General features: G+C 41.5%; 1 protein-coding gene across 4 annotated transcripts in view; it reads left to right on the top strand.

Moving 5' to 3' along the window:
- The window catches only part of LOC311221068 (E3 SUMO-protein ligase PIAS2-like), a 30,835-nt gene extending 14,257 nt beyond the window's left edge, over positions 1–16,578 (top strand). The window contains exons 6-14 of one of the 4 annotated variants that reach the window (XM_084304821.1): positions 2,992–3,126; positions 6,028–6,133; positions 6,730–6,803; positions 7,669–7,829; positions 8,399–8,532; positions 8,949–9,120; positions 11,305–11,444; positions 13,250–13,287; positions 14,706–16,578. In XM_084304821.1, the coding sequence (XP_084160947.1) occupies positions 2,992–3,126; positions 6,028–6,133; positions 6,730–6,803; positions 7,669–7,829; positions 8,399–8,532; positions 8,949–9,120; positions 11,305–11,444; positions 13,250–13,287; positions 14,706–14,888 (1,143 nt within the window). In that variant the 3' untranslated portion in view covers positions 14,889–16,578. The remainder of the gene's footprint in view (positions 1–2,991; positions 3,127–6,027; positions 6,134–6,729; positions 6,804–7,668; positions 7,830–8,398; positions 8,533–8,948; positions 9,121–11,304; positions 11,445–13,249; positions 13,288–14,705) is intronic. The other 3 variants (XM_084304822.1, XM_084304824.1, XM_084304823.1) reach the window with 3 other exon arrangements.
- Positions 16,579–23,046: the final 6,468 nt, after the last annotated feature.

Here is a 23,046-nt window from a genome sequence, read left to right on the forward strand (position 1 = left end):
CTTTTCTACCTCAGAGACAACAGTTGTCTACTTCAGTAGTGTTAAGTAATTAATCAGTGATGCAGGCTCTGTTGTCAACTTGTACAATTCTTAAATGAGTACCATTCTGCCTTTCCCTTGTATAACAGTTCATGCCTCTGCAGACGTCTGAATTATTCTAGGTTATCTCCTTGGCTGCACTCCTTATCAGAAGCTTCAAAGAAGTGCTGCCAGTGTGCCAATACTGCTTTAGGTTATGCCAGCTCATGCTACTGCAGTGTTTTCTTGTGTTCCTGCAGCTGCCTCTGTCTACTTCTCAGTGTTTTGACTTGAAAAGAATAATTGTGGAGCATTACATGCTGGTGTCTTGGCAAGTAACAACAATTTTACACATAATGTCCTACAGCAGGTGATTCTCATGTTGCCTTCTCATGCGAGTGTAGGCAAGACAAAACTCAAAAATCCAAAGAAATAACTTGCTTTTCATCCCAGGGAACCTCTGTAGACCGCCGCATGCCTCTTTCAAAGGACAAAAATGAAATCTGTCATTGCAGGCTGGGAATGACCACATGGAAGAGCAATCAGACTTTCTCTTTATACTTCTTGATTACAGCAGAGTCCACCTTTTTTGTCCATTGTAGTTCTTGGAAGAAGTATGGAAGTCTTAGACCCAAATAACTGGCACAGGCTAGCTGCTGGAATTGGCAGCCTAACTGAGTGGTATTACAGAGCTGGTTGTGATAGGCAAGCAGAGTGTTCTCTCTAAGTCCCAGAAGGCTAGGAGCAGAAGTTCTTAATGTGTTTTAGGAGTACAGGATTGAATCTGACCCCTGAAGGTCTTTGCTTTGTGGGAGAAAACATGAAAAGCTTGACTGAAATGAAGTGTAGAGAAGCAGAGTCAGCCTTCCAAAAAGGGAAAAATAGGAGATGTCAAGAAAAACACAAATTGTTGCATTCTTTGCTTGCTTTCTTTGCTTTTTCACACATCTGCTGCCTCCATATACTGTGATAAAGCACACATGGGAAGACTCTTCATAGCTACTGTCACTTGCTTGGGGCGAGAACCAGTTTTGGAAGATCTCTTCAGCAATTGCTGTCCTCCGCTCTGGCCTGGCAGACCTGGGTCCCTGTTCTGTCGCTGCAGGCAGTAGCCCTGTGCAAAATTAATAAAGGGCAGTAGTGAAGCACAGCCATGGGTGGGCTTTCCAGGGAGGAGTAGGGACTAGTGGCAGAACTGCTCTGGAAACCTGGGAAATGACATGACAACTGCAGAGCCTGCCCTGGATTAAAGGCAGTGGTTATTCCATGGTATGCTCTTCCAGTAAGCAGAAGAGGCCTTCAGTTCTGTGTTGCCTGAGATGACTTATGTGGCAAGACAAAAGATACAGCAGGCTTCCTGCTGGTATTGCCTACATACCAGCTATGAAGAAAAAATACTTCAAAAAAGGAAAGTGGCTGGGAACTTCAGAAATACCAACTAGATACAATGTGAAGATATCCCTAAAACTCCTTATTGGAGCTAATAATTAAATGAAACATCAAGGTTATCATTCCTAATCCTTGAAATGAGTTAAAAATGGCCAGACAGTCTGCTTTGTGCTGGGCTGTCTGATTCACTGTTGGGAGAGGTGGCCTGGGTGCATTGGCTGTGCTGTGCTTCTGCAATAACCCTCTAGAGAGGGTTCTGCTTGGGTTTCCACCAAAGGCTGGAAGTTGTGTGTTTACTAGCAAAGGAGCTTTTCAGATTGCTTTCCCATATCATTAGGTGAACACAGAACACATGCTGTGCACTCCGTGGGAGTTTCTGATGAAGTAGCACACACCAGCAATTGTTGCTGTTACTTCTAGTTTTTATTTTCAGCAGTCGTCTTTCACAGTAACTCTGTTTTGAAACATTAGGCTATGACTGTGCATGTTAGCTCTGCATTAAATAACATGTAATTTTTTTCAGTGTATTGTTTCTGGAGAGTTTCTAGTGTAGAACAACAGTGTCTTGAATGGGATGAAATCTGGCAGTCACTTCTGCGCAAGATGCAGGCTCCAGTCTCTTGTTGTCATCCTTCTGATGCAAGATGAGATCTTGAGATGAGTGGACTGCAGGATGTCTGCTCGAGCTCCAAACAGATTCTGGGTTCCTGTTACAGACTGGCTGCTTTCACAGTGACGGTTGCAGGATGAGATGAATAAGCTGCAGTTGGGCCACGTGCTTCACATAGCACAAGCACCCTCTGCTTGAAGTGTGCTTGTCTAGAGGCAAAAGGGAACTGGGTGACTTCTGATTCAGTCTGCAAGCATTGTATGTCATAAAACTACAGAAAGAAGCTGGTCCAGATTATTTGCACAGCTTTTAAGAATTTCTTAGTACCTAGTAGGTGTGTTTTTCTGCTAACAATAACAAGGCCTCTTAGCTCTTAAATACACCTGGTATTCCATGAGCAGCTCATCTTCAGGGTTCTCACTGGAGTGTGCAGGTGACAACCTGTTGCTTGTGAAGCTAGGTGTAGTTAACGCAAGGCAAAGCAGACACCAAGGGGTTGTAGGGCTCTTGGGACAAGAATTTGCATTTTTTTAAATAAAATCAGTGAAGCATTCTTTGGACACAAAAGACTGAATTAACAGTTTGTGACTTGCTGTCTTTTAATTGCTGAGGTTGTGTCCTTCTGAGGTTCTGATTGCTTTTGTTGGGGTGTGGGGAGCAGTAACAACTTCTTGTTTTTTGAAAGTCTCAGCACTGCTTTTTACTGCTCCAGTAAGCTTACCTGGACCAAAACTGTGTTCTCTTCTACTTTTCAGCACTTCTGCAAAATCTCTTTAAAATCAAAAATGCTTTAATACTATGGTTGAGTTATGGTATTGGACTATCCAAGACTGATATTCCTCAAAATGAGTGTTGATTTCAGTCTCCAGCTTAGAGAACCTCTAGGCTCACTTGTTTCTCACAGATCAGTTTTAAACTAGTAAGTTGTTTAAGCAGTTTACAGTGGTAATGCTTTTTGTCTCTTCTTCCCACAGGGATATGCTCCACCACCGAAAAATGGAATTGAACAGAAGCGACCTGGGCGTCCCTTGAATATAACATCTCTAGTTAGGTTGTCATCAGCAGTGCCAAACCAGATTTCCATTTCCTGGGCTTCTGAAATTGGAAAGGTAAGCTGTCTGTTTTGTGGGATGTAGACAGTAGTCTGAATAACCTTGTCTAGCGTGCCTTCTAACCCACTGCCTGATAATGCCGGCAAGACATACGGTGTTACAAAGTGGCTGCATTTATTTCTGATGTCAGGAAAAAAAGTTAGCTCTAGAAGTATGGTAGCTTACAGTAACACAAAAAAAAACTTGCATATGGATTACAGAGACCATACTGAGTTCACACGGATGGGGGAGTATGGCTTTCTTTGAGAGCTTTTTTGGGGAAGTTTGTCATTAGGGGTTGCCTGAAATATGTCAGAAACAACTTTCTTTGTGGTGTAAACAAAGAACAGTTCAGACATAAAAGGGGAAGGCTATTTTGTAGCCTGATGGTATAATCATATGAATGTGAGGTTATGTAGCCATGTCTTAAAGGTTTTTTTTTTTTTTTGTAGCTATTCATTGGAGAAGGCTTTTAAAATGTGCAAATGTGCTAAGGCCCTGTGAGTGGGAGAGAAGACACAAATTTGTTCTTGGGGCTTTTTGTATTTTTTAACCAAATAATACCAGATATTTCTACAAAAGGAATTTTTATAGGAAGAACTAGTTTATGTATATTTCCATCTGTTGTTTTGAGGTTCTTTTTCTTTTGTCTTTCCTCAGTTAAAACTGTGCTTGTAAATAAGGTAAATCAGATGGAATTTCCAGCTCAGAAAGCTCCTTGGTGGCAAGTCCCTGGGAAGTGTACAGGGGAGCTGTCAGGCTGCCCAGTGCCAACTGTTGCAGGGTGTGATGCATCTTTGTGATGCTGTGCTTGGGCCATACTGGTGTGCATTTGTAAGGCAGGGTATCCAAGCCATGTGTCCTTCGTTAAAAATGAAGTGTATTCCTGGAAGTTTAGGTGATTTGAGGGGAAACTGACTTCTTGAGTGGTGATATAGGGAGTAATGGAGACCTGGGTAGGGGGGAGAGAGGGAAGCATATTCATAATGCAGTTCTTCATGGAAAGCTGTGTTGAGGAGGAAAACAGTGCTGGGCTTCAGTGGCAGGAGATGAGGTAGGTGGTGACAGACGTGATATATTTCGCTCTCTGGTGTCTATAGGTGAATTTCTGGTTTTGCAGAAATGACAACTTATTAGTTTAGAAGGATTTAGTCTTTCAAATGCCCAGGTGATTGCTTAGAAATCTTCCTGGAGATTCACTAAGGAAAGGAGGGAAAGTGAGAAGACTAAATTCTTCCTAGACTTATGTAGCTGTTACAGCAGTCCTTGCAGCTGTTGGAAGAATAAGTGGTCATTGGTTTACCATCATATGTGGCTACTTATGGAAGTCCTTCTGGACTGTTGTCAGGGTAGCTTACCTCTCCTTTAATATCAAAATCTATGCTGGAGGCATCATATACTTTAAGTGAGACTCCAGCACAAACTTGTAGAAACTTAAATTTTAAAGAAAAAGTGGAAAGTTCATGTTCAGCAAAGGAATGAAGGGCAGTGCTGACAGCAAAGTTTTCCTAAAACAGAATGAGGATGGGAAAGACCTAAGCCATTTCTGCTCGATCAAAGCACAAGACTCTAGAAATGACTGCTGGATTGTGTGTAGTCTTGGCTCTCCCTCTGTCCCCATGCTTTCTTCCTCCTGTGTCTGCCAAAATATTTCTCCATGCGAGTAGATGAATTGGAGGTTGCTCCAGCCTTGCACCGTTGTCCTGGGAGGTGAAGTGAGTCCTCTGGTTTAACGCTGGGGCTCTGTTCTAAGTAGAAGAACTTGTGTAGCAGGCCTTTGCTGTTCATCTTCTAAATGAAATCTCTGGGGACAGTGTGGAGTGCCAGCAGGCTGATGTGCTAAGGGCTTATTGGCATCTACTTCTCTGATAGAGGAGGGCTTCTGAGGAGAGCAGGTGTTTATCCCAGAGAGCTGGACAGGCTAGAGCCTGTAATATTGATTCTGTAGGAAAGAAACAGTACACAACTTAGTTGTTCTTTGCAGGAATGGGGAAAGGAAGATACTTGTCTTAGTGGCTTCCTGTGCATTTTGATAACTTTATCTGTTTGTCTAGGTAAGAGCTGTCTTTGGTATGGATGGTAAAGGAGGAGCAGGGTGTTAGATTTCTTGTGCTTGAAATTCCTGCACGGTGCTTGATCATGTAGGAGCTATAAGAAGGTGGCTGGCAGGGAGTGGAAATGAGGGATTGCAGGTTGTGAGTGTTACACAGATGAAACTATTATTATTCTGCAGTGGTGGGACTTGCAGATTCTTCTCTTCACTTGTGACCTTCGAGAGGAAAACCTGAACAAAGGAAGCTGATGAGTGGCATGAATTAGGGAACAGCAGTAAATGCTAGGGAATATGACCAGCCTGAAAGGAGTGGGTATGGTCTAATGAGGCTTGGCTTAAAACCAGCAAGCTGGAGAGAAGGTACAAAGAAACTGATGCTGTTGTGTGCCATTTGAAGGTGGTGTTTGCACCTGAAACAACGTTAATCTTTATAGCAAGTTTCTCTTTGAGCTCTGCATTAAAGAGAATGTCAGTGGAAAAAAGCAAATGTATAGGAGACAAACATGAGAAGTGCTTACAGACTGCATGTTTTAAGAAATTGTATCTCCAGTCTAAGTCATCTTTTCAAGAAAAAGCCCAGACTGTCTCTTGGTTGTAGAGAACACTTTTTTTGTAGTTAAGTTACAACTGGAGTGAGGTGACTTGACTTGGTTAGTGGAAGAATTCTGTCAGATTGACTCTTTCATACATGTAGTAATGAAGTCATCTGTCAGTACTTGCAAAGTATTTCCATAACTACAAAGCAAAAAAAAATCAGCATGGGTTTTTTTCTTACTGTATGTTAAAACCAGTGTAATAGTGACATATTGCTGTAGTGGACATATGGTGCTAAATAAATATTTCATCTTTAATTACTCTTTTTGTAGAATTACTCCATGTCTGTGTATCTCGTTCGTCAGCTCACTTCAGCTATGCTTTTGCAGAGGTTAAAAATGAAAGGTATCAGAAACCCTGATCATTCCAGAGCACTAAGTAAGTCAAATTAACCTTCCTGTTTCCTTACTGAGGGTGGTTGGTGGCTCTTTAAAACTAGAACTGGTAGTACTTGGGAGATTTGCAGCATTTTGAAAAGAAAAATCCATGCCCAGGTTCTTTTTGCTGTTGTTCAGGTATCGTGCACTGATTCACTGTAGGTCCCTAGCTAGTGGAGAGGAGTACCTAGAGATTTCCTCTAAAATGTTCTTGAGAATGCTGAGAGCAGTTTGGTGTAGTGGGCAGTGAGGTGCAGATAGATGACCTAAATATGTGTTTTGTTCACCTGCATGTGCTGCTGATTGTCTTGTCTTTACACCTCACTCCCTGATGATTTTATCTCCTTGCATGTTGGATAGAGTTTGCTCTACTAATCATTGTGGCCAGAAGTTCATCTGCTGCACATCAAAACAGTCTCATGATGCAACTTGCCAGTTGCCTGTGAAGTTATTCTTGTGTGGCGTTTGCTCTGAACTAGATTCCTTAGATGCTCAGGGCTTTTTTAGATAGCTGGAAACAAGTATATGTGCTAGAGAATTAAGTTTAGTGTTTTAAATAGTTGTGCCCATCTCTAACTTCTTAATTTATTTTGGTAGTTAAAGAAAAACTAACTGCAGATCCTGATAGTGAGATTGCCACAACCAGTCTGCGGGTATCTCTGATGTGTCCTGTAAGTAAGGCTGGAAATTAACATATACTGATCTGTGTTTTCATTTTTAGTGCAGAGTTGGTCTGCTTGTAAAACACCCTGCTTCAGAAACTTAGCTGGCTTTTGTTACGCTGATTCATTAATGCAAATGAAGAGAAGAGTTCACCTACAAGCACCTGATTGCAGCAGCATTTAACAAATTATGGTTTAGACTTGAGAATGCCTCAGCTGTAATGCAGTCAGAGTCAAGTTGCTACCTGTGTGTGTACTGAGGCCTTTAAAAGGAGTGATCTTGTGTGTGGAGGCATCGAGCCTACCTGGGAAGGGTAATAGAATAATTAAAGGGCACAGCGAGAAACAGAACTTCAGACCACCTGGTCTTGGTGGTATTGCTTTTACTGCCAACAAGGAAAAAATAAACTGATTACCTTATAACAAGGCAGTGCTGCCTTGGATTTTCTGTTTCCAGGTAGAAACTTACCTTGTTTGTGACTGGTATGTTAAGTCTTATGCGGAAATGGATATAATGCCATTTTGAGTCTAATATAAGTACAGCTCACAAAATTATCGAACCCTGAGATATTTGGCCAAGAAATGACAAAGTGGTTGCCCCAGTAGGTATTCCTATTAAAAAAAAAATAAATAAATATCCCAGAAGTAATGTTTCTGACAGTTCTCAACTCGGTAAAGACTTTGAGGACTGCTATCTTCTTTGTTCAGGCACCTTGTATGTGCTTTGGAGTGGATTTGCACACTGTGACCTAGTGTTGGGCACTCTGTAGTGAGAAGTGACTTAACTTGCTGGTTGCATCTGATTTCACTGTTAGCTATGCAGGTCTGCTTCACTTTCTTTTCTTCTGACATTCTTTAAATGCATCTCCTGCAGCTGGGAAAAATGAGACTGACAATCCCATGCCGGGCTGTTACTTGCACACACCTGCAATGTTTTGATGCTGCTCTTTATCTTCAAATGAATGAGAAGAAGCCTACCTGGATCTGTCCTGTCTGCGACAAAAAGGCAGCTTATGAGAGCCTAATACTAGATGGGTAAGAGACTGAGCTTGCAGAATACAAAATTACTTCAAGTCTTTCATGTTGTACTAATTGTTTTTGTGACCTAAAGTTTAGCCATTTTTACTTTCTCAAAAGTACATTACACTGGGAGGAACCATTAGAATCCTTTAGTTTCTATTCCCATGTAACAAACTGCAAGAACTCATCTTGTAACTGCACCATCAAACTCCTGAACCTCAGCATATCTTCTCTGGAGAAATCCAAATGTGACATCTAAGGATGTCTCCCTTTTACACAAACAATCTGTGAGGCTATTAACTCTAAAATTTAGCTTAAAAACTGTAGAATTTGAATCAAAGGGTGATTGCTTCTACTGCTATATAGGAATCTCTGAACTGCAATAATGTTGGAGCAGAACATGGGTAGGTTGGGATACTTTGATTTTGATGTATGGAAGTCCACAAAGGTTGTAATTGCAGGTCCTCAGGGAAGACAAATAGAGTATGTGCTGTGGATCAGTCTTGATTGTAATCAAATTCTTAACTGTCTCCTTTTCACTTAGGAAAAGCCTGGAATCAAAATCACTTAACTTTATTTTTCAGGCTCTTTATGGAAATCCTTAATGAATGTTCAGATGTGGATGAGATTAAATTCCAGGAAGATGGCTCCTGGTGCCCCATGAGGCCTAAAAAAGATGCTGTGAAAGTCTCAAGTCCACAGTGCACCAAAATAGAAAGTGAGTACCTCTTGGATATTGGTTGCAAACCACCAAAAAAGCTTGATGCCTTGAGACTTAATTGCATCTGGGATAATGGGTTTGGATGTTGATGTCTGTTTTGTGGGGTGTGTGCTAAATAATTTTTTTAAAAAATAAAAAAAAAAAAGGGTTGTATCTCTAAAGATGTGTGTTAATGGGTTTTGTCTTTGTTCTTTATAATAGCACTTAAAAAAAAAGTTGCTCTTGTTGTAAGTCCTTAAACTGTTAACTAAAGATTAAAGCTTGTGCTCAATAATTCTCATTATGACACAGAGTACTACTACTAATAAAACTGGTCCTGGGCTATGACGGCCTCTGCTGCAAATCGAAACTGCTGATGTCAACAGCCTTTTTTTTTTTTTTTAAAAGAAGTGGTATTTTATTTTCTGGTTTAGGTTCCAGTGTTGTTACCAAACCATGTTCTGTGACAGTGGCCAACGAGGTAAACAAGAAGAAAGTTGATGTGATTGATTTGACAATTGAAAGCTCTTCTGATGAAGAAGAAGATCCTCCTGCCAAAAGGAAGTGCATATTTATGTCCGAAACACAAGGAAGCCCAACTAAAGGGTTTGTCAATTTTAAAGTTGTTATTTCATAATGTCTCAGAAACTAATGTGTAGACATGTGCACTTGTAGTCTCTTTGGTATGCAGCTCTTTCCTTCTAGAGGAGAATTTCTAGGCCTCTCTTTGCAGAAGGTTGTATTGCTACAGTACCTCTGTACAGGCAAACTCTATTAAATAGTTTTATGTCTCACAAAAAACTTGCACTGTTGCTGTGTTTGCAGGGATGTTTTTCCATAGTAAAAGAAACTGATGAAGCTACTGGACAGGATTCTCTTTAGATTTTCCCAAGTGCAGGAGCATCATGCATTCTTGCAAAGTTATCAACACATTCTTGCAAAGTGAGAACAGTCTTCTCACTGCCTTACCCCCTTTATCCGCTCTGGTGCCAAGGAAGAAGGCTATGTTGCATGTTTCATCCATTTTTCTGTCAGTCCAGGCAGGGAGGCACTTTGTTGTTTTCAGTCAAGGCAATAAGCTTTTCTCCCGTCTCCCTGTTAAAATCTGGGATGTCTTGGAATGGCACTTGGCCCTGGTTTTCAATCACTTCTGCACCTTGGTTGGCACAACAGACAGCTCCTCGAGTTCCCTGTCAACTCCGCTTTGTAGTTGTCCAACTTCAGCAATATGACTGGCAAGAAGAGCAGCTTCTTCACCGTCATGCCTTTTCCCCTCTGTCCCAGTCTGTGCAACTTGGCTGCAGTCACAGTCTGTGGCTTCCACTCTTTAAAGAAAAAAAAAAAAAGGAGAGCTTCAGGGTGCACAGGGAGGAAAGGACATTCTGTCAGTGCTCTGCAAAGTGATTTCAGGTGTCAGCTTTCTGGATAGTCATGCTGCATGCATGAGGTATGTGTCTCTCAGTATAGTGGCTTGTCTTTTGATTTTATTACTACTGCTTTAGTAAAACTCTTCTGTTCTGCCACTCCTCAAAGTGATGAGCAGGTGTGCTGTCTGTAGTCTACAGCAATGTGTGCTCTTTGACAAGCAAATAGTTGGTCATCAACTGCTTTCAGCAGTGATGCTGAAGTGCTGTTGCTTGTTGTGAGCAGTCTTGCAAGAGACACTTTTCCTATATTTATAAGGATAGCTACAAATGCATCTTTTAATGAAGTTGCAGAAGGCACCAGGCCTTCCTTCCATGCTCTTGTGTTTGTCCAACATGTCAGCCTATAACTCAGTCCTTTTACACTTACGGTTTTCTTGTTTCTGTGACAGTTTTCCCTACTGTTTGGGTATGGAAACATCATGTTTCATTCTTCAAATTCAAGTCTAAGAGGCTTTTGGAGAATAGCTCATCTCCTGTAAACAATATTGCCTGAAATGCTAATTTTGGGAAAAAAAAACTATGGGGTGGCCTCGTGTTGGTAGGAAGTGAATATTCTGAAATTTAGGAGGGGCTTGAGAAAGGAGGGTCTGAAATCCAAGCTTATGAAATCAGCAGTAGCATAAATGAACAGTGGAGCAGTCTGGGGAGGAAAACGAGGGGGTACCTTGGTTGGTGGGCTGAAGAGGGGGATGTGGGACATGTGGGAGTGGGACTGTTGGTGTCTTCACCTGACTGGAAGTTTATGAAACATTTTAATGCATGTGGCTGGCTGCCTGATTGCCTTTGATGTCTTCAATGGTGCTGCAAAGAATCAGGCAGAAGCTGGGAATGTGGAGAGCTTTTAGCTGGCTCTATGTGCCTGGGGAGCTGAGCTTAGCTTGGGTTCAGCTGTGAGTAGAGATGGGTTTGCTTAACTCCTGCGTTGGTATTCTGTGCTCCAGGGGGGTGAATCATGTCAGTTGCATCCTTGGCAAGACAGGTCATCCCTGAGGAACAGTGATGTGAGACACTTAGTGCCCTTCTCCTGGCTCAGGCTACCTGTGCATCCCTCCCAGGCTGATCTGCAGATACAGAGAGCCACTCCTGATCCCAACGGACTGTTGTCAGTGACTCCAGCACTGTACTTTGTTTTAATGCCAACTTGCTCTTATGTCACAGCTGCTGTTGAGAGCCAAGATACGATCATGTTATTATGAAGACTGTTATGAAAGAGGAAATTAGAGTGGAGTACTGTGTAGTGAGTAGCCACGCTGTAGTTGTGTTGTGACACAGTGACTGTGTGGAAGAGTGCACAGCCGTGCATAATTTCTCTTCTGTAACTAATGGCCAGGCCGTTTGTAACATCTCATGCTGTTTGAAACAGGGTTCTCATGTATCAGCCATCTACTGTCAGAGTGCCCAGCGTGACAACCGTTGATACTGCTGCTATTCCTCCTTCGTTAACAGACTACCCAGTGCCATTCCATCACCCACCAATATCCAGTATTTCCTCGGACTTACCAGGTAGGTGCTGTCTATTTTTCATGTGCATTCAGACAGCCTTATTAATCTGTGGGGTGGGTAAAAAATTGGAGATGAAGTTTTTTAAATGGGACAAGACTGTAGGTAGCCTTGCACTGATGTGATGTCTAGACAAGTCTAGTACAAGCTGTCTTCCCAGTGTGAGACTGCTTCAACAGTGATGTGAAAAACCTTGCTTCTGGGGTATGCCCTGACACTGGCGCTCTGGAATTGCAGCCAGAAACACTTCTTGCTGTATTCAGTTAGACTTTGTGTAAACGACCGATTGTTACATGTGGTAGATGTGAGGGAGAGTAGCTGCTTGTATAAGTTTTAGAAATATAATGGCACTTACTCATCCCAGCCCTTAATGTAGAGATTTCTGCTAGCTGATTCTAGTGGTGCTCTGTCTAGATTGTATGAAAAAGGTTAAGGTGAGCTACAATATGTAAGCTGACCTCTATTGAATTTTTTTACCTAGAGATACCCTAAATGCCTATGATGTATTCTTCAACACTGCTGCTAAATATCAGACAAAAGGTGGGGATACTGATTGTTTTCTATCCTGGCTCCTTGAAAAGAATTGTGTAGGGGGACTCTGGGGGTTCTCTTTGCCGGCCGTAGTGAACCCAGAGCCCAGGAAACGGTGACTTGTGACAAGAGGTGTCACGTGGGCCTCCTGTTCTTCCCTCACCTGCTCCATTGCCTGTCTCCATTTCTCCCCTGCAACATCTCTGGGTTTTCTCCTCTTCTTTCAGTACCGGTTTGGCAAGGGGATGGATATCATTCCCTTTGTTTCTCTGTTCATTTTGGTTGCCTTACTGCTCCCTCCCTCCACTTCTCCCTTGGTAAGAAATCCGTTGTATTTCCAAATTGGATAGGAGACTAAGCTGAGAGAACGGAAGCCTAGAATGGTTTTGTTCATCTCTGTGAACTGAAGTTTGAGCATACGCATGACCATTAACTCTGAATTCTATAAAAGCAGCTGGGCTTAAATCTCCTTCAAAATTTGTCTCTAACTTTCTCTGATGGAGGAGAGGAGAGATGCCACTGGCCAGAACAGAGCCAGAACAGGGTAATGGGAGAGGGAGGGAGGAAGCTTACCATTTCTTTCTGTTGACATAGCAAACACAAGGCCAAGATTTCAAAACAAAACAAAAAAAGGCTGTGATTTCTCATTGGTTTCATATTTTTAAACATCTTGCTTTAAATGCTTACACTCTAATGGTGTATAAGACAGGCACTATTTCTCACTGCTCTTAGAGGATATACCTTGAACTACTTGTAGTTTCCTCTTCTTCATTCCTTTTATCTGTCTAGACACAAAGCGGGGATGATATTAGAAATGTTTCCTTATTGGCTGCCCATGGGTGGAGGAAGAGACCTGCTGCTTGTTTTTGGACTTGTGCATGTTGTGACTTTACTTCATTCCAGCATCTTTAATGTGATGACACTCTTCATGTCCCAGTTTGGCCAAGTCAGGTACAATATGCAGTGAAACTTGCATTATGAACCAACAGCTCCAAATGGCAACCTCCATCTAAGCAACCACATTGAACCACCCTGCAATATCCAGTGAATAATACATCATTGTCATTCTCATTCTTAAAAAGAGCCACTTGTACTAGAAAACATGTTTTGCTGCTGCCTGAAGTCGTTGAGAGTGGTGTCACAGTGATACACTTCATTTAGAAACTGTATAGCAATTGCAAAATCTGTTCTACGACAACAACAACAAAGTTCCTTAAACTTGTTGTTTATGAAGAAAAGAAAGATGCATCATTTTATTATCCTTCTCTTCTTTCTAGGTCTGGATTTTCTTTCACTAATCCCAGTTGATTCACAGGTATGTTTTCTGAACTGCTGTGGGCTTAACTTCTAAGCCTGTTTTTTGTGACACGCTGCTTGAGTAACTGTCAGGGTGTTGTCATCCATATCGTGCTTGCAGTCCACTTGCTCAGACCTAACCACAGACCAGGACAACGCATTTGCCCAACAAGAGGTTGTAAAAAGAAAAGATGCATTAAGGGAGGATTCAGTTTGACTTCACTATGATAAATCCAGGCACAGGAAACTACTGGTAGTTTCTCTTTGCCTTACAGAAGCAGATACTTACACATGTGCTGCTGCCATGAATACAAGCATGCATTCATGTTCTTAGTTCACACTGTATCTGCAGGCCAGATTAATTTTTGTAAGCATACTTCACTGTTGGTTTTGGTATCACTTGTGGATTGAGTTCTAATGATGTTGATTTCTAATGATGGGATCTTCATTAGTTTGGGCATGTTACCAAACACTTTCACAAATCCCTTAGCGTGATTAATGATGCCTTACTTACAATCCAAACCCAACAGTTTGTAGAAATTTTGTAGGTCAAAAGTAACCAGTTAGCGTTTTTCCTTTCCTGGAAACAAACTTTATACAGTTAAGAATGTAAGAATCTAGTTACAGTAAGAATCACAGATGGACTACAACCTTCGAGGGGGAACACTGTCTCACTAAGATAGTATTCAGACCTGGGGTCTCATAAGAGCAGCGCTGAGGGGGAGAATCACCCCCCTTGACCTGCTGGCCTTGAGTTGCAGCCCAGGATATGATTGGCTTTCTGGGCTTACATTGCTAGCTTGTATCTATCTTTCTGTCCACCAGCACTCCCAGGTCCTTCTCAGCAGAACTGCAATCAACCCATTCCTCCCTTAGTCTGTGCTGGTGTGGGGGATCACCCTGACCCATGTGCAGGACCTTGGTCTGCTCCTCAAGCCTGTCAAGGTCCCTCTGGATGGCATCCCATCTTTCTAGTGCATCAAATGCACCACTGAGCTTGGTGTTAACCTGCAATTAGCTGAGGGTGCACCCCACCCCACTATCCATGTTGTTAACGAAGATACTAAATTTATTCATGGAGACACTAAATAGTACTGGCTCCAATATGGACTCATAGGGGATGCCATTCATTACAGGTTTCCAGTTGGATGCTATGGTGAGGGCCATGGTCATGGTAGTGTTTCCTAATGTGCCAGTAAATGCTTGAGCTAGCCTGCTCACAGGAGAAATAACAGGGAGGGTGAGGAAGGAAGGGTTTGTGCTACCACCTCTGCTTGCTTACTTGCTGTTTTGCAGAACTCTGGTCTTGCTGTGCATGTGTTAATGAAGTTCTGCTAGTAACCTGTTTTGTGCGTGTTGTAGGGAAGATGTATCTTCAGAGCATACATTTCCCTTGTGCAGTTAGTCTCTTCATTCTTCATTGTTTGTTTCAAACAGTACTGTCCTCCTATGTTTTTGGATAGTCTCACCTCAACCTTAACAAGCAGCACGCCTGGCAGCATCATCACATCAACCAGTCACCACGAGAGCAGCACGCACGTTAGCTCCTCCAGCAGGAGCGAGACAGGAGTTATAACCAGCAGCGGAGGCAGTGCTCCTGACATCATCTCACTGGACTGAAACAAGAGGCAGCCTTGGAACTCCAGGAGAAATTGCACAGAGCTGCTTGTTGTATCTCTGGAACTTCAGCATCTCAGAAATTTCGCTGATATTTATTGAAAGGATTTGCCTTCCAGAAACGGAGTAAACTCATCTTCGCTAGGAACAGAAGTGATAGATTTTTCTTTTCTTGCTCGTTAAGTAGCTGATATAGAAAAGGCCCCTTCAGAACATACTTCTATGCTTCTGGCCTGTTCTGGGGAAACTGAGTTTTTGTTGTTGGATAGATTCCACAAATGGTTTTTAATTTTGTTGTAAAACGCAGCAATAATGTAAAAACAAACTTTTTTAAAATAAAAAGGCACTTAACCACTCTAGAACAACAACCTGGACAATGGTGCAGAAGTATATGCATTGGTGAGTTTTTAATATTTTCACTGGGGCCTGTAATAAACTTCATTTAAGACAACGAAGCTTTGTGAAATAGCCATGACTTGTGTTTTATGTTTCCTGCTCCCCACTTTCCCCTTACTGGGGAAGGTAGGGAAAGCCTCTGTAAATGTTTTTTCCTTGATTTCACGTTGTTCATAAATGTAACACTCCAAACTGTGACTTCTTCCTCTTTAATGTGTTTTGAGCTGGGGAGGGAACAAACTATCTATGCAAACCTTGCATTATATAACCTCTGTGTGCTGCCATGTCAGAAGTGGGACACCTCCCTATCACCACCAAAACCCCCAAACTACGCACAGTTGAGCCATAGTTGAGTTTCTGGTTTGGTAACTTTAAGAGGTGATGGAAAGAAAACCTTTCAACTCCCTAAAGTCCTTGGTGCCCTTCTGTGCTGTTACCAGCTCCCCCAGATGCACCACTGAGTTGCATGCTTCCTATGGTACCCATGTTGAGACTGCAGTGATTACTTTCTCCAGAGCAGAACTGCTTTCTAGTATGCCTTGCCCATGGCTTTGCCACTTCAGTAACTACTGTGTTCTGCTTGGGCATGCTGCAGTCTGACTTGCTACAGTGGAATCATGGTTTTGGGGAAGAAAAGCTGTAGCTGCACACTGTTCCCACCAAACTGGAACTAAGGTGAGGATTTAACGATGCTTTGTCCTGCGGTAGAAAAGCCATGATTAAAAGGCCACATAATCAGCTAGAAGCAACTTCCTCCTCTTTTCCTACTCTGAATTTGCTGCTTTGTTCAGTATATGCGGTGTCTCCTTGCACCTTTCTAAGGATAATGTTGGCAGTACTGTATTGGAAGAGGTTACAGACCAGGAAAATCAAGTGATTTCCACAGAGCTGGAAAAACGATATTGTCTATATATGTTGACATAGCAACTTTTCCAAGTGTTGTTTCTGAATAACTGTATTTGAGATTACTCTTCTCCCTAGTTACCAGCGTTCATTTTGCCCTAATTTTGTTCTGTATTTTTGTATTTCTTTAGTCAGATGTCTGGTGCTTTTTGCCTTCCGTTACTGTTACAGTATTTGAACTAAATATATGGATAAGAAATATTGAAGCAGGATGTATTGTACCTCTTGTCTGCCCTGTACTCCCATCTGTAATGCTGCATTGCTATTCTTCATTGCCTTTTTTGTATTATCTTTCACATCAATCTTCAATTCACCGGTTGGTCTTAATATTGCATCCATTTTCTTCTCCTTTCCTTATCTGTTAAGTTTTTGTACCTGTTAAGGATCAGTTTTTAGCACGATTTATTTCCAATAAAGCCATGCTACTTATGAATTTTTTTTCCTAATGCCCTGCAGCTGATCAGTGCTCTCTGCATCATAACTGCACAATAACTTGAACTAGGAACAGAGGGGGGAGAGGCTTGAGAGCCGTTGTGAGTAAACTGTTTAAAACTTACCTGTTACTGAAGATGCTGTTTGTGCTATTAATCACAAACTGGTCTGGCTGAAGAGAGGTAAGCATCTTACAAATAATTCAGAGAACTTAATGCAAGGGTAAGTGCTGTTTTTAGGACATACGCTCTAAAACATTGGTGGTATTTATAAAATACAGTTAGAATATTGTTAGGCACCTGATGCGTACAGCTGACTGATGATGGAGGGCTGTGTTCTCTAACCAGTCAGGGCAGGACTTTTGCAGCTGCTGTTAATTTTAGATAAACCTTCTTCTTCTAGACCTATGCCAGCCCTATCAAATGCAAACTTAAGGGATGTGAGTTCTACCCATCTAGGAGAGAGCTAAACTGTGAGGGCAGTGTGAGGAAAGTGTTAATGTGAACAGCGTAGTTTTCCTACCATGTTGATATAAACACAGTAATTATCAAGCTTTAGTAATACTTAAATCCTTTAATTTACTTGTTTGTGGATGATATGCATCAATGAGCTGAAATAGTGTGGTACAGTCAGGTACAGTCGTGACCTTTTTTTTGTTCCACCAGACAATAAAGCCTTCATTTAAGTAGTGGTGGGTGCAGAGGAGACTGGGAGTCCCAGCTTAATGGCACAGGTCTTGATTCCAGGTGTGCTTCCTCTGATAAGCACACCTGTCCATTGTATCTAGATTAGTTTTTGCTTTACTCTTCCTTAAACAAGTCCTACATGGAAGTTAAAATGCATCTGACTATTTATCAAAGTAATTTGGGCAGGAGAACATCTTGCAGAAAAGGTGTGATGACTTCTTGCCTCTTTCTGCTATGGAACTTTCTGCTATGGAAGTATCTGTTTCTCTGAACGGACTTGGAGAATGATCATCATGCATAAAAAACCATCACACAAACACAGCCGTGCTGCAAGAGAACGCCCTTTTTTCCACCCATGCGTATGCCGCATCTTTTTCTGCATTTGCTGAAAGTGATCTTATTTAGTAGGACTAGCTGCTAAAATGTGTGCCTCAGAGAGGTCATACCTGTATACCTGAGGACTGTTAGCTCAAACTGGTTTAACAAGCTTCCATGCTTCCACAAAGCTGCCCAAAACAATTGTGTCATGTTGGCAGGGCTTTGCCCAATGATACAGCACAGACCACATGAGGTTCTGTACCTGTGCAGGAGCAAGAATTGCAGCACTTCCACTTGTAAATCTGCTTTTAAGTCTAGGCTCTGGACGCTAGGAAGCTTACCTGTGACTGCAATCCTTTCACTATCAGTCTTCAACAACACAGAGGATTCAAGTTTGGAAATGAGTGAATGCGTCTTCTGTCTGAGAGGACAAAATCCGACCATTCAACAAGAATTTCTGCAAGAGCAACAATGAAGGGAGCTCCTTCCTAGGTTAGAAAACAATTGCAGATTAGGCAAACTGGCAAGTACATTAGATAGAACAACTGCTTTTTGTGTATTTTTGCTACAGGCAGCAATGATCACAGACAAGATACAGACAACAACAATTCCATAAACCAAAGTAACACGTTATTTTTATTTGTTTTAGTAGGTGATTATGCCACAATCACAATATATTAAGATGGTGTGTATTCAATGTGATATTCTAAAAACTTTCCGTTTTCTTCCTTGGTTTTATGAGGAAATGGTCTCAGGACAAAACTGGGCAGTGTGTCGCACAACACAAAACAGATACGATTACAACTTATCTAGGAAGTTAGCTAGAGGTGGAATGCCATCCTTCAAGCCTTTGCATTTATGCATTTCAGCCACAACTTGCAGAAGATGAAAATTTGCATCGTTAGGATCTCCAGGCAAAATCTGCCAGTGATCAAAGGCACACTGTGGAAAAGCCTGGCTGCTGGTGTTGGACTTCAAGTCAGCAGTAAAACCTAATGCAAAGGGAAAAGAAAGAAGAAAAAAAAAAAAAAAAAAGGATTATTAAACAATGGAAAATAGTGGTTTATTGTGCATTTCTGCATAGATAGAACCCTAAAAACACTTTTTGAGAACCTGGGTAAGGTAGTGCTACCTTTTCAGGCTCACACCCATCTTCTTTTTATATACACCAATACCAAATTTTCTTGCCAGCTGCCACTGAAGATAGACTCCTGCATCCAACTTGGGAACAGAACCAGACAAAACACTTAAGTCTTTATTTGCAGTAGATACCACATATCCTTCTGGCACCCTCTGCTGGCGTGAAAGCCCAATTGAGTAGGTTGCCAGAAAAAAAAAAAAGTCAATTATTTCTTTTAAACCAATGAAACGAGTATGGGAAGAGAGAAGAGGAAAAAAAACGGAGGTAATAAAATTGGAATTCTTAAGTCCCTTTCACCCTGCAGTGGTGAAATGTGTGTGGGTAACAAAACAAAACAAACATAAAGGGGTTATCTTACCAAATGATTCATTTATAGGAATGTACGCCTTGACGACAAACATTGGAGTTCCTGCCACTTGGGATTCTTCAAAAACATGTCCCCTTTTCCTGTTCAGCACACCATAGGTCCCACCAAACACTTCTGGCCACTACAAAAAAAAAATCAACTTACATAAAACTAGCAGATCACCAGTTACTAAAACACAGCCAGAGAGCATTAGGCAATTCTAAACAGATCACTTGATCTCCTTCCCACAGCAGCTCCCTTCTCAGAGAAATTTTTCATGTGTAACAAGTGGCTTTACTCCAACTTTCAGGACCTCTTTCTGAAGGTCTGCCTGCCGTCTCTGCCTCATAAGGCTGGGAAGTCTCCAAATACTGCAAACACTGACTAGACTGGATTGCAGTTTACATGCACAAAGTGAGGCAAAATGGCACATGGGTGCTGAAATACCTCCAACAACCTTTGGGTATGAGAAAGCAGGGTCCTCTGCTCTGTAATAAATGCATTTATTTCAGGACGCAAATTTTATAAAACAATCTCACCATACATTATCTTAGAAGTTCAAACATGACTAACAAGCATTCTGATAAAATCGGATTTGAACAAACAAAACCAAACACCTTTCCTTGGAAACATACCATTAAGGTTGCAAAAAATCCCCTGCTTTGTCATGGTAGATCTCATGAGTCATAAAGGTGAAATACTTCTCCTTTTTCCGGTTTGTCTTTACTTGCACTCACACTCCTCAGTCCTCATGGCTAAGACATTTTTAAGGAACTGAGCTGGTAGATTTCCTTCCCAGCACCCAGCATCATAGCCTGGAATTAATTTTTAAAGTAGGTCTCAAATCTTCTAATCACTTTTAAGATAGTTAAGACAAAATGGTATGTGAATTGCTGTTCTTGGTGATACATAAATATTTTTAACATGAAATACATTTTCCAGGCTCTTTCATGGAAAAATGTCCCTTACCATTACCATGCTTCAAATGACTTTACAACTTGCTAACTTTGCATTTGCAGATATCACAGGGGCAATACTAAAAGGAAACCAAACTCATTTTTAGGAACAGTGTGTCAGTCTGTAAGCAATCCAGTAAAAACAAAGGCTACTAATAAGAATCTTTCTGAAAGCATCTTCCTTGGTAGTGAGAAACAGATAAGAGCCATCACTAGATGATCACTTTTAGCTGCACTCCAATACTGTCCAATTTGCCCTCTGAGGATAGGTGACATGGACTGTGAACTTCTGTTCTGTAATGCACAACTTGATTCACGTGTCGACTTGAAAAAGATCTGAGCAAATAATCTTTTTAGTCTTCAAACTAAAATAATAATAAAAAAAAAAGTCAAAAAAACAAACAAAAAAACAAAACCAAAAAAACAACCCAGAAAGAGGCAAACAAACTCTTACGTAGGCTTGATGGTGATACATCTTTCTTGTTCATCTTTGCCGTGTTTCGTCAGCTCTGGCTGAAGCGATGACGCCTGCTTTACAAACCAAGGAGTCTGTCAGTGTTGATTTGCCATGATCAATGTGAGCAATCACAGCCATATTTCTAATTTTTGACTTGTCCATGAATGCTTGGATCTGGTCTTCTGTGAAATTCACCTGGGTGGGGAATGAAAAAAAATTAGTTTATTTTTAAAGCAAGTCTATGTGACATTTAAACTTTTACTACTTGATTTTAAATTCACGATCTAAAGAAGAAATGAAGTTGTTCATAACATTAAGTATCACAGATAGTTCACGTTTTTGACATGGTTTTGTAAGCACAAAGAGTGGAGGTGCACCTTAAAATACAGCTCAGACTTATCTGCCACAAAAAGGGAGAATCCCCCCGTGGGGACAGAACAGCTCGTCTCTGCCAAGCGCTACAGGAGCAGCGTCAAGCTGCAGCTTTCAGGAGAGCTCCCACAAATGTCCTCTCCTCTCCTCCCAGTGTTGCCCCTCACTTTGCCAAGTCTTCTTCCCAGACTGCTCCCCACCTCCCGAGGCTTTTGGTGTTTTAGGCAAGGGCCTGGCTCTTCTGCAGCCAATACACCAGAAACTGATGGTTCACCTCAGCCACAAACCTCTTTAAAGACTTCATTGGTGAAATGCAAGATTTTCAGAGCCCTTCTCACAAACGTTATCCCAGAATGAATTTTTCTTATTTCCATAATGACTCTGCCTGTTGCTGAGAGCTATTCCCCTCCTTCGATTTGCAGAAGGAAGTACCTGACCCTGGTAATTATGTATTAAACACATGGCACCTTAGCAAAGGACGACGAGATCTTACTAATCTAGGCTTGTCTCATTCCATACTGAGAGACACCTGTAGGTCACAGCAGTGCAGTTAATGGGGTTATTCTTGCAAATCCTTTTAGTACATGAGCTGCCACAGAGGGAATAAAAAGACAAAAACAAAACAAAACAAAACAACAAAGATGGAGAATATTAAGCATACACAAAAATCACACACCACACCGCTAGCTCATACTAGTTGCTCTAATGGGGAAAGATACACCAGAAGGAACACTTAAAAAGATGGAGTTGTAATTAGCAGAGAAATAAAGAAACTCATTTCTATCACTACAGCAACAAATGTTTCTAACGCAGTCTGAGTCTTAATGAGTGCATCTGAACACCTGGAACCTGTCTTCATGCAAGGATAAAGTATTAGTAAAAAAAAACCAGCCCAGCTCAGCCCAAAATATGATTACATGTAGGAGACAAAGCAGGGTTTTTGTACAGATAGATACATTTCTGATCTGCTTCTTTATTACTCCACATCCAAACTTTGGGCTGTGTGGAAGGGAGGTTACCCTGCACAGCCCTTGGAGAGAGGGGGGATGTGGTAGGGAGCCTCTGGGTGAGGACTGAGGGTCCGACAGCAACCCTGATGTTGTCGTGGGTGTCAGCTTCACCCCGGATGGTGGCATGGGTGAGCTGTTCTTTGGCAATGGGGGAAGCCTCAGGGTGAGCTGCCCTTGTCCTTACGGGAGACGTCACATTCCCATAACATAAACTGGGAAAATCATGCTGCCTCAACAAATAGGGCTGGGAGATTGCTAAAGCGTGTTCCTAAAGAATATTAAAGAATCCTTTTCAAATTTTAACATTTTTCCTGTTTTTATACTGTTCTGTGCTAAAAAGGAAAAAAAATCACTGTTCTATGACAATTTAGTGCTACATCTGTGCTACATACAATCGTCTCATCATGTATGTGAACAGTTAAGTGTTGAGAAGTACACATACCACCTCTTTGCATTTGCTAACTACCCACTTAATTGATAAATATTTAATTAGTGCAAATATGACTTTAAAATTTATATTCCTTTAGATATTACTTTTAACTGAAATCTTTATTTTTTCATTGTCTGCAAGTCTCCAACACACAGGCTAAATTTAGGTCTTTTTTTGGGGCAGGGAGCAGAGATAACCGTAACAGTTTTCCTCCTTATGTTTTACGCATGCAGTCCTCCTACAAATGTCCATTTTCATTAACGTAAACTTCGTGCACATTTTTCTCCCACTTGACTGGATGCTCTCCTACAGGCTGTTCATATTGTCTGCAGCAGGATGGTATTGGAGTTGTAAAATCCCTGATCCGTGCCTAAAAACAACAAAGCCTTACCCTCCAGTTGGGATAATCATATCTCCCTGTTGTAAAAGCAGAAGATATATGGAGTGACCATTATAAAAGACTTGGATGTGAAACGTCAGCTTTATGGTGTAGTTGCTTGGTGGTTTAACAAGTCATTAAGACAGTGATATTGCTTGTGGAGCTGCAGCAGCTTGGGTTTGAGATGAAAACAGCTCTAAGTCATGGTGAAGGAAAGGAGAGCACAGAAGCACAGCGAGAGATAAGCAAGGCCAGACAGTACTGGAGAGGAAGGCAGGGGGTAAGGCAAAGAAAAGGGAAATCTACATCCAACTGTAAGGGACTGGAAGGACACC

Source organism: Netta rufina, assembly GCF_964035555.1.
Source record: "Netta rufina genome assembly, chromosome: Z".
NCBI classification, from domain to species: Eukaryota; Metazoa; Chordata; class Aves; order Anseriformes; family Anatidae; genus Netta; species Netta rufina.